Source organism: Pelophylax lessonae (genome assembly GCF_965119305.1).
Source record: "Pelophylax lessonae genome assembly, chromosome: 11".
NCBI classification, from domain to species: Eukaryota; Metazoa; Chordata; class Amphibia; order Anura; family Ranidae; genus Pelophylax; species Pelophylax lessonae.
The window spans coordinates 7,253,052-7,265,202 of NC_138778.1; the positions used below are offsets into that span (position 1 = coordinate 7,253,052).

The window sequence follows — 12,151 nt, forward strand, 5'->3', positions numbered from 1 at the left end:
GACACTTTGCATTTTGTTTTGATTCAGCATCTGTTCTTAACCAGTATTTGAACTGAACATCTGTCAGTCAAGAAGCAACAAAGGAACAAAACCTTACTTTGTATGGTTTCTTTGCATGAGGAGGTGACCCTTCCACATTTAAAGTAGAACTGCAGAGTACAGACAGTGCAACCTATGACTATCAGAAGCCCTGGAAGCAGTGGCGGCTGGTGCATATGGGGCGCAGGTGCGCCGCCCCCCCTATCAATGCCCGGCCCCCTTATCTACAATGGGGGGTGCTGGACGCATGGAGTTCAATGGGGCTTTTTTCTTTTTAACCATGTGATTAGAGAGAGAGGCTCTCACAGGCTAAAAAAAAGGGTGGGCTCGGGGGGTTGCCCCGAGCCCACCCAGTTGTGTGACAATAGCGAATGAAAATTTGCTATTGTCACACGGATCCTCCTCCTAGCCAATCAGGAAGCGGGTCTTGAGACCCGTTTCCCAATTGGCCGAAAGGAGAAGCCATGTCATTGGGCATGGAGGAGGAGGAGGGAGGAGACACAGAAGACAGGGGGAAGAAGCCGAAGCCGCCGCCTGCTGCTGCATCCAGGCAGGGTGAATAAGTGGGGGGGGGCCTGTCCTGTCCTGTCCTCTGTCCTCTCTCCTGTCTGTCTCCCGTCTGTCTCCCAGTGGCCCATGGAGCACCAGCTGCCACTGCCTGTAAGGTGTTGATTACAAGGTGAGCTAGCACATAAAAACCACCTTGTGTGCTGCAAATGCCTGCCTGAGGAAACCAACCAAAAGCTCTTCTTGCAAACTGATCACAGGAACTTATGGAAAGATTAATAGCACTGAGAGGCATCACATGTGAAGTTCTGCAGGTAGGTGTCTACAAAAAAAAACAAAAACAAAAAAAAAAATTACATTGTCTATGTGTTGCCCATTTTCCTTAACCACTTTAAGACCAAAAGATTTTCCCCCTTAATGACCAGGCCCTATTTTGCGATTCGGCACTGCATTACTTTAATGGACAATCGTGCGACTGTACCCAAATAAAATTGATGTCCTTTTTTTCCCCACAAACAGAGCTTTCTTTTGGTGGTATTTGATCATCTGTGCAATTTTTATTTTTTGCGCTATAAACAAAAAAACAGCAACAATTTTGAAAGAAAAAAAATAATATTTTTCAAATTCTGCTATATAACATTCTCAACAAAAAAAAAAAATGTAAAAATCAAATTTTTTTTAACATTTTAGGCCAATTTGTTTTCTGCTACATATTTTTGGTAAAAAAGTTATTGCGTCTACTAACTAGGGGAAAGATTTATGTCATTTTTATTTATTATTTTTTTTTTACTAGTAATGGCGGCGATCAGCGATTTTTAGCGGGACTGCGACATTGCAGCGGACAGATCGGACCCCTAACTGACATTTTTGACACTTTTGGGGGGACCAGTGACATTACTACAGTAATCAGTGCTAAAAATATGCACTGTTACTGTAATAATGACACTGGCAGGGAAGGGGTTAACCTTCTGGGTGATCAAAGGGTTAGGTGTGAGCCTAGGTGGTGTTTAATAACTGTATGTAGGATGGACTTGTGAAATTACCACAGAGACCTGTGATCCTATATAGAAGGATCACAGGCGCTCTATGATCATTTCAGAGAGGAGAACGGTCAGCTGTGTTTACAACAGCTGACCGTCCTTCTCTTTCAGCGGGGAGCGATTGTGGATGGCCGGCGGCAATCGGTGCCTCTGGTCCCGTGCATCGCCATCCCCGCTGCCTAGTAGGGGCGGAAGCGTGCCACCGCCGGAGCGCCCACGCTTGCTTCCCCAGCACCATGTACGTGACCAACATAGGCTACGTCGGTTTGCGCAGGAGAGGCTGCCTGCGGCAGTAAATGTGCGACGGGCGGTCTTAATGTGGTTAACTGAAACTGATTGCCATAAGTCAATAAATATAAAATGCATTTTTATTATTTAAAAAAAATATATATATTTGTTAGCTGGCTAACATGAATACAGTACCTTTCATAATAACATTACTGTATATTTATTGTCCACAGCTTGAAGAAATGCCATTTCCCCTGAGTTTACAGATTCTCATTTGTCTCGGTTTCATCATCATTCCGAATATAAGTGAGCACAAATGTTACTTCTTCCCTCTATATTCTCTGGAAGTGCTACAAATGCTTAATCTGTGTGTCTACATGTGCAATTTATGTCAATATTTCTTTACAATATTTTTTTCCTTTGTTTTAAATCAATTTTTTGCCCCCCCCCCCAAAAAAAACAAACAAACAAAAAACAAATATAATCACCTAAGTTGTATAAAAAGAGAACAGTTACAAATACGTCTGTTTTAACCACTTCAGCCCTGGAAGGTTTGACCAGGCCATTTTTTTGCAATTCGGCACTGCGTTACTTTAACAAAAAATTGCGCGATCGTGCAGCACTGTACCCAAATACAATTGATGTAATTTTTTCCCCCCACAAATAGAGTTTTCTTTTGGTGATATTTGATCACCTCTGCAATTTTTAGATTTTGCGCTATAAACAAAAAAAAGCGTCAATTCTGAAACAAACACAATATATTTTACATTATGCTATAAAACATTTCCAATAAAAAAAAATTTAAAATCAAATATTTTTTTTTTCAGTTTAGGCCAATTTGTATTCTGCTACATATTTTTGGTAAAAAAAAAAATCCCAAAAAGCATATTTTAATTGGTTTGTGCAAAAGTTATAGCGTTTACAAGCTACGGGATAGATTTCTGGACTTTTTATTTTTATTTTTTTGTTTTTATTATTAATGGCGGCGATCAGCGGCTTTTCAGTGGGACTGCGAAATTGCGACGGACAGATCGATCCCCTAACTTACATTTTTGACACTTTTTGAGGACCAGTGACCCTAATATAGTAATCAGTGCTAAATAATATGCTCTGTCACTATATAAATGGCACTGGCAGGGAAGGGGTTAACACAGGGGAGTGATCAAAGGGTTAATCGTGAGCCTAGGGGGTGTTTTCTAACTGTATTGGGGAGGGGCTTGTGGAATTAACACAGAGACCTGTGTTCCTAAATAGGAGGATCACAGGCGCTCTGTGTTCATTCCAGAGAGAACAACGGTCTGCTGTGTTTACATCAGGGGAGCGATCGCAGGTGCCCGGCGGCAATAGCACAAATTTACCCCCAATCCCCAAATCACCCCTCCTGGCAACCCCCCCCCCCCCAAATTTCCCCTCTTCTAGCAAAAAATAACCCAATCTCCCCTCCTACCACAAACTCTCTTCCTCCCTCCCAACACAGATCCCCCTAAATCACCACTCCTATCACACCCCCAATTCCCCCCTCCTAGCAACCCCCCCCCCCTTATCACCTCTTCTAGCACAAACCCCCCAATCCCCCCCCCCTTCTATCACAAATTCTCCTCCTCCCTCCCAACACAGATCCCCCTAAATCACCACTCCTATCACACCTCCAAATCCCCCCTCCTAGCAACCCCCCCCCCCTTATCACCTCTTCTAGCACAAACCCCCCAATCCCCCCCCCCCCTTCTATCACAAATTCTCCTCCTCCCTCCCAACACAGATCCCCTTAAATCACCACCCCTATCACACCCCCCAATCCCCCCTCCTAGCACCCCCCTCCATATCACCTCTTCTAGCACAAAACCCCCCAATCCCCCCTCCTACCACAAATTCTCTTCCTCTCCCCCAACACAGATCCCCCTAAATCACCACTCCTATCACACCCCCACATCCCTGTCCCAGCAACCCCCCCCCCCATATCCCCTCTTCTAGCACAACCCCCCCCCCAATCCCCCCTCCTACCACAAATTCTCCTCTCTCCCAACACAGATCCCCCTTAATTACCACTCCTATCACACCCCCAAACCCCCCTCCTAGCAACCCCCCCCCCCATATCACCTCTTCTAGCACAAAACTCCCCAATCCCCCCCCTCCTGCCACAAATTCTCCTCCTCCCTCCCAACACAGATCCCCCTAAATCCCCATTTCTAACACACCCCCAAATGCCCCCTCCTAGGGCAATTCTTACCACCTGCCACGCCCTAATTTCCCCTTCCAACACAAATCCCCTCACCCCCAATCTCCTCACAGAGCCCTCCCACCTCACATAATACCACAGTGCCCAGGACAGCTGTCCCTACTGCCAGTGCCCACCCCTTGTCATGGCCCTGCGTGCAAGAAAAATAAAAAAAAAAACAGCATTTTTGCTTGCACATTATTGGATGATGGAAGTCAGCAGAGCTCCTTCTCATTTACTAAGTTCTGGAGCAAAGTGCACCATCTGTTTGCCTTTAGTAAATCAACCACTATGTGTTGCAAGTTGCATGATAATTTGCAGCAGTGTGAACGGGGCTAATAGTCTCAAATGGGAGAAAAAAGTTTACTGTATCAATTCCAGCACTAATTGCAACATTGTTTCCATCATCTTTTTTCAGTTGCCGTTTTTTATTATTATAAGCTTGAAGTGACACATCTTACAGCCCATTCACACTGCCGCGACAGGATTTTGTGGGGCGACCTTCATATAATTGAAGTCAATGCAAGTCGCCTCCAGGTCGCCCCCAAGTAGTACAGGACCCTTTTTTTAAGTCGGAGCGACTTGTGTCGCTCCTATTAGAACGGGTCCTGTGCTACTCAATGGCGAGCGACCGACCGCGACTTGTGAATGGACCCTAAGGATTATTTCACACACAATATTATACAGTATGACCCATTTAGGAGCACATAACAAACAAAGCACAGGGGTCATGAGTACGAACCCACAGAGTTCAGGTCAAATGTATTCCCCAAGCCCAAATACCCCTTCAGTAAAACATAAATAAATAGATAAAAATGTTTTATGAAAAGTAAATACCTCTCTTTGCATCCATATCACCCCCCCCCCCCCCAGCACAAATTCCCTCCTGCCCTAAAATCTACTCACAGACCTCAGGCACAGCACCCCCAGCAGAGTGAGAAAAGACCTCCCATAATCCCCTTTGCTGTGCCAAATGATGCATCAGAGCAGATGAGGAGCTCTGAGTTCCCTCAGATCTGACTTGTTGCTGTGCCTCACAGCAGAGGAGGGCTGGCAGCCTTAGGCCTGGGGGGTAAGTCCAGTCAAGTGGCCCATTGAACTATCTAATCAGCTCACCATCCATTCCCACCTGGTTTTATAATGGATATTGATGTTATGAAGCAAGACAAACATGATGCAATGTGGTAACATAATTTAATGTTAATAGCAACAAAGGAGGTTTAACTAAAATACATGACATTGCGCCAAGCGGGGCCTAGGAAGCTCCTGTTGGGCGTAGATCACTCTGACTGACAGGGAAGTGACTGTGTTAGTATTGTGCCAGCCAGGTGCAGGAGCGTACTCTGCATACTCATACCGCTCCACTGCAGCTCTGCAAATATAACATTGTGTAGCGGCAACCAGCAGTTGTATACAGTGTCTGGCCCCTACATTAATCCAGCTCTGAGTGCGGCCTTTTTACCTGGCATCAGAGTGGCCCAGGGGGCGATTGCCACCCTGCCCCCCTTCCCAGTCCTCCCCTGCCTCACAGGCAGGGACAAAAAAAGCAGGATGCTGTTTCAGCAGGTCAAGTAGCAAATTCAAAAGAAATGTCAGGCAGTTGTGATGTAGAGACCAAGAGAGAGAGAGAGAGCTGTGGGGAACATGCCCTGGGTGCCCAGTGCTAGCAATGCCCATGCAGGTATAATGTCAAACAGGGCTGCCATCAGGGGGGGAACGCCCATACACACTTAGGGGGGCCCGGCATCACTAGGGGCCCAGCCTCCCTGGTGTTCCAAGCTGTCGGAGGGATGTTTCTTTGCTCGATTTGGATGTGTCTTTTTGCTGGATTGGGCTGTCTCTTTGATGGAGGCGCTGTCTCTTTGATGTAGGAGCTGTTTCTTTGCTGGACTGGGCTGTCTTTTTGCTGGAGGGGATGTCTCTTTGATGTAGGGGCTGTTTCTTTGCTGGATTGGGCTGTCTTTTTGCTGGAGGGGATGTCTCTTTGATGTAGGGGCTGTTTCTTTGCTGGATTGGGCTGTCTTTTTGCTGGAGGGGATGTCTCTTTGATGTAGGGGCTGTTTCTTTGCTGGATTGGGCTGTCTTTTTGCTGTATTGGGCTGTCTCTTTGATGGAGGCGCTGTCTTTTTGATGGACGGGCTGTTTCTTAGCTGGACTGGGCTGTCTTTTTGCTGGAGGCACTGTCTCTTTGATAGAGGGGATGTCTCTTTGATGGAGAGTCTGTTTCTTTGATGGAGGGATGTCTCTTTGATAGAGAGTCTGTTTCTTTGCTGGACTGGGATGTCTTTTTGCTGGTTGGGATGTCTCTTTGATGGAGGGGCTGTTTCTTTGCTGGACTGGGCTGTCTTTTTGCTGGATTGGGCTGTCTCTTTGATGGAGGCGCTGTCTTTTTGATGGAGGGGATGTTTCTTTGCTGGACTGGGCTGTCTTTTTGCTGGAGGGGATGTCTCTTTGATGGAGGGGCTGTTTCTTTGATGGAGGTGCTGTCTCTTTGATGGAGGCACTGTCTCTTTGAGGGAGGCGCTGTCTCTTTGATGGAGGGGCTGTTTCTTTGCTGGACTGGGCTGTGTTTTTGCTGGAGGGGATGTCTCTTTGATGGCAGGGCTGTCTCTTTGCAGGACCAGGCTGTCTTTTTGCTGGATTGGGCTGTCTCTTTGATGGAGGCGCTGTCTCTTTGATGTAGGGGCTGTTTCTTTGCTGGAGGGGATGTCTCTTTGCTGAATTGGGATGTCTCTTTGCTGAATGTATGGGGCTGTCTCTTTGCTGGATTGAAATGAAATGGCCATGTGAAGGAAGGTAGGGTGAACATTTTACCCCCCCTCCCTATAAAATGGGCATGTAAAGGAAGGAGAGGTGGGTGAAATGTTGTGGTGGCAGGCTTCATATTTTTTGGCCAAAATATAATTGTTTACTAGTAAATCTTGAAAGCACTGATGACTTGGAATATACTCTTCATTTTCATATAAAGCTGTATTAGGGGCCCCAAAATTTCTGATGGCTGCCCTGGTGTCAAAGATGGTGCCCAACATAATGAAAAATAGGTTTTGAGTTTACAAAAAATGTAAGCCCCGGTTCACACTAGGGCGACCTGTGAGGCGACCTGGTCGCCTCACAGGTCGCCGCAGGTCGCCTCCCATAGGGAAGCTACGGACCCGTTCTAATAGGAGCGACACAAGTCGCTCCGACCTAGAAAAAGGGTCCGGAGCTTCTTTGGGGCGACCAGGAGGCGACCGCCATAGACTGCATGTTATGCACCGCGATCTCGGAGGTCGTCCCTGAAAGTAGCGTCGCGCTAGTGTGAACCGGCGCTAAAGCTATTCTTAATTTTGGTGTTCTTTGATCCCTTGACTCGCTGTTTTTTTTTATTTTTTTTTGTTTATAAACGTTTATTGAAAATTATTTTACAAAACATAACAATATCATATGCGTATAAATATATAAGTGACACGTATATACTATGCATATATGGTTATAAATTCCTTTTACATAAATATTTATTCAATGCAATTATGTAGAATGGGTATCACATAAACAAAGAAGATAAAGATAGAAAGAAAAAAGGAAAAAGGAAAAAGGGGTTCCACTATTCTTCCAATTGAGTAGATGTGAAAAAGTAACGGACACATTTGTTATCTTCAGATATTTGACTCGCTGTTTTTGCATGATTTCCTCCCTTAGCAATGTCAGAGAACTACATAGATCAGGTACCACAGAACACGAGCCATGAAGTTGGGCAGTCCACCAGCATACAATGTTCGGTCAAACGAGAAATTGACATTAGAGGATTATCTCTGTATAAACGCAACTCGTTAATTTTCACACTTTGGATTACCAGTGACACCCTCTCCTATACACTGGAGGTTTCCGGCGCCTATAATCATTTTACCTGGATCCTAAATCAAGATGGCGGAGGAACATTTCCATGCAGCCCTGGTAAGTAGCACACCTCAGAGACCTTCCAAAAATTTATTCCAGTTTAAAGTAATTTTGGGATAAAAAATGCCTGTAAATGATAAAGTGATTTCAGCGATGATAACCAAGCTTGGCTGGATGATGAGTCTTAAAGCGGAGTTCCACCCAAAAGTCTTTTGTTTCCTCCTCCCCCCCCCCCCCCCTGGGGAGGGGGGAAACAGGTACCAGTTTTTGACAGGTGATCAAAATACCACCAAAAGAAAGCTCTGTTTGTGGGAAAAAAAGGACGTGAAATTCGTTTAGGTACAACGTCGCACGACCGCGCAATTGTCCGTTAAAGTCACGCTGTAAAAAATCGCAAAAAAAACCCCTGGTCAGGAAGGGGGTAAAATCTTCCGGGGCTAAAGTGGTTAATGACCAGGCCATATTTTGCGATTCGGCACTGCATTATTTTAACGGACAATTGCGCGGTCGTGCGACGCTGTACCCAAATAAAGTGGATGTCATTTTTTTCCCACAAATAGAGATTTCTTTTGGTGGTATTTGATCACCTCTGCAATTTTTATTTTTTGCGCTATAAACAAAAAAAGAGCGACAATTCTGAAAAAATATATATATTTTTCTCACTTTCTGCTATATATCATTCCCAATAAAAAAAGTAAAAAAATAAAAATATTTTTTAACATTTTAGGCCAATTTGTTTTCTGCTACATATTTTTGGTTAAAAAAAATTGCAATAAGTGTATTTTGATTTGGTTGGGCAAAAGGTATTGTGTCTACTAACTAGGGGAAAGATTTATGTCATTTTTATTGTTTTTTTTTTTTTTACTAGTAATGGCAGCAATCTGCGATTTTTTTGCGGCGGACAGATCGGACCCCTAACTGACATTTTTTACACTTTTGGGGGGACCAGTGACATTACTACAGTAATCAGTGCTAAAAATTTGCGTTGTTACTGTAATAATGACACTGGCAGGGAAGGAGTTTACATTGTGGGTGATTAAGGTGTTAAATGTGAGCCTAGGGGAGTGATTCTAAGTGTGGGGGGGCGTGGCTTGTGAAATGAACATAGAGACCTGTGATCCTATATAGAAGGATCACAGGGGCTCTATGATCATTCCGGAGAGAAGAACGGTCAGCTGTGTTTACAACAGCCGACCGTCCTTGTCTCTCAGAGGGAAGCGATCGCGGGTGTCAGGCGGAAATCGGAGCCGCCTGCCCCATGCATAGGCTTCCCCGCTGCCGAGTGGGGGCGTGACGTCGCCCCTAGCTGCAGGCGCGCGACCGACGTAGGTCTATGTCGGTTTGCACAGGAGGGCCACACTGATGCAGTAAAAAGGCGGCAGGCGGTTGGGAAGAGGTTAAAGAGGAGCTCCAGGCTCCTGCAGAAAAAAATAAAAGTCAGCAGCTACAAATACTGTATAGGGGGTTGTTTTACTAAAGGCAAATAGACTGTGCACCTTGCAAGGGCAGTTGCTTCAGAGCTTAGTAAATGAGCAGAAGTTCTGCTGACTTCCATCATCCAATCTTGTGCAAGCAAAAATGCTGTTTTTTTTTTTTTCTTTGCATGTGATTGGGTATTCTTTGCAAGTAAATTTAGTAAATCGACCCTGCAGTTCCAACAGCATGTAGTGAGCAAGATGCAGCCTGGCCCAACAGGTAGGTGTCCAGAGAGGTTGCAAACTCTACACCAGTAGCGGCTGGTGCTTGGTAATTCGGGGGGGGGGGGGGGGCGTCAAACCAATACGCACTCCCCCCCACCCCAGTTGGTCGGTCAGTCAGTTGGCAGGCGACACATTCTCTCCCCCCTTCCCCCCTACCCCCCACCCCCCCGAATGGTCTGCCTCCTTACCTCCCCCATCCTCCTGTCCGAGCCGGGGAGTGCTGGATGGCTGAGCCGCTGCGCTGCTCCTCCAGCCATGTGTCTTCTGCCTCTTCCTGGCCACTGGCCAGTAAGATCGCTTCTCCTTTTGGCCAATCGGGAAAGGGGTCTCACAACCCTCTTCCTGATTGGCTGGGAGGGGAGTCAGTGTGACAATAGCAAATATTTATTCGCTATTGCCATGCAACTGGGTGGGCTCAGGGCGCAGTGCCCTTTTTTGAAGCCTATTAGCGCCTCTGGCTCTAATCATGTGCTTAAAAAAAAAACCCTATTGGAATCCATGCGTCAGGCGCCCTGCATGTAGATTAGGGGGCTGGGCGCATGGATAGGGGGGGCAGCGCCCCTGCGCCCCCAATGGACGGGCTGCCACTGCTCTACACTGTCCTTCCTCATCAGGAACCTTTCCCTACTGGTAGGGCTGTCCTGAACAGGCAGGGTACCTGTCCCTACCCTACCAACTCTCAAATGCTTGCCAAACCTGGGAGCCAGGGCTTTAAATAGGCTCTGCCTTACCCAAAATGGCTGCCAGAGTCACATAGGGCGGTAGTCCCAAATGGACGTTTCCTCAGTGACCCACAAAACCATAGAGGAACTTTTCCTCTTGACTTCCTCTCCAACTACAGTGTCGCGGCAAAGAGCGCCACTTACAGTGGAGAAAGTAGACTGCACCTGCCTACGAGCATCTAGCTAAAGCCGGCATATACTGTATGTGCTTTCCTCTCTCATTTATTGCTTCACAGATTGTTCCACCTGGGGGATGAGAACAATAAAGAGAGTTTTAGAATTAGCTTGTCACCTACCTAATACCCGCTTTCTTTCTTTTTTTTTCTTCATTTACAAGCAAGCTCTCTAGAGTCGCCCACCATGGCCTGCCTTGGCCCAGATGAAAAGGATCCAAAAATATATTTATCGAATGGAACTAAAAGTGTGGCATCATTTTTTGTGGATAGCATTTTGCATTACAGAAGTCGTACCCGGCTTTCCGGTACCATTCGGAATCTTACAATTACACTGACCGGTCTAATCGAGAGCGACCGGGACTGCTATACATGCCGTGGGACAGCAGAAGGAATTAGAGGCCAGATTACGGGACATGAAACTTGTGTTATTGTAGGTAAGATACGTACGGCCATATTTATTGATGCCATTAATATGGTGATGGCAGAGCGCTTAACAGGGTAAATCAAATTACTTAAATTAATTATTTAGCAAAGACCCTAGAGAATAAAATGGCAGTCGTTGCAATATTTTATGTCACACGGTATTTGCGCAGCGGTCTTTCAATCACGATTCTTTGGGGAAAAATACACTTCACTGGAAAAAAAAAAAAAAAAAACAGTAAAGTTAGCCCAATTTTTTTTTTTTTTAATGTGAAAGATGATGTTACGATGAGTAAATAGATACCTAACTCGTTACGCTTTAAACTTGCGCAAACTCGCGTAATGGTGGCAAAATACGGTACTTAAAAATCTCCATACGCAACGCTTTAACATTTTTTAATGGTTACCAATTTAGAGTTACAGAGGAGGTATATATAGAATTATTGCTCTCACTCTGACGATCATGGCGATACCTCACATGTGTGGTTTGAATACAGTTTACATTTACATTTTTTAAAATGTATTTATTTCTTTTTAATTTTTTTTTTTTTTTTTTTTTTTTACAATGTTCCTTTAAAAATAATTCTGATCACTTTTATTGCTGTCACAAGAAATGTAAACCTCCCTTGTGACAGTGATAGGCAGTGACAGGTAATCCTATGGAGGGATCGGGGGGGTCTAAAAGACACCAAATCTCTCCTCTGCACTTCAAAGTACTCAAAACGCCAAAATCAGCTATTTTGAATACTTTAGATTTTTTTAAATCAGCGCTCTTGGCTGCCAAGTAAACCGGATGCAACGTCGTGACGTCATGACGTCGCTTCTGGGTTACTAAATCAGCCCAATTTTTTTGAATAATGTGAAAGATGATGTTACACCGAGTAAATAGTTACTCAACATGTCATACTTTAAAATTGCGCACACTCGTGGAATGACAACAAACATTGGTACTTAAAAAACTCTTGAGGCGACTCTTTAGAAAAACTTTAACAGCTACCTGTTTAACCACTTCAATACCGGGAACTTTCACCCCCTTCCTGCTCAGGCCACTTTGAATGGCAATTGCTCGGTCATGCAATGCTGTACCCATATCGAATTTTTATTCTTTTTTTTCACACAAATACAGCTTTCTTTTGGTGATATTTAATCACTGCTGGGTTTTTTATTTTTTACTTAAAAAAAAAAGTTTTTCTTAATTTCTGTCAGTACATTTTGTAAATAAGTATTT

At 44.9% G+C, this 12,151-nt stretch overlaps 1 protein-coding gene across 1 annotated transcript; it reads left to right on the forward strand.

The window, feature by feature from the left end:
- Positions 1 to 2,056: 2,056 nt before the first annotated feature.
- Positions 2,057 to 11,005, forward strand: LOC309566980 (uncharacterized protein; the record flags this gene model as incomplete). The annotated part of the gene is made up of 3 exons (XM_082272300.1): positions 2,057 to 2,120; positions 7,708 to 7,962; positions 10,665 to 11,005. 3 exons carry the CDS (start codon positions 2,057 to 2,059, stop codon positions 11,003 to 11,005), a joined length of 660 nt encoding a protein of 219 aa, XP_082128426.1.
- Between the last annotated feature and the right edge of the window lie 1,146 nt (positions 11,006 to 12,151).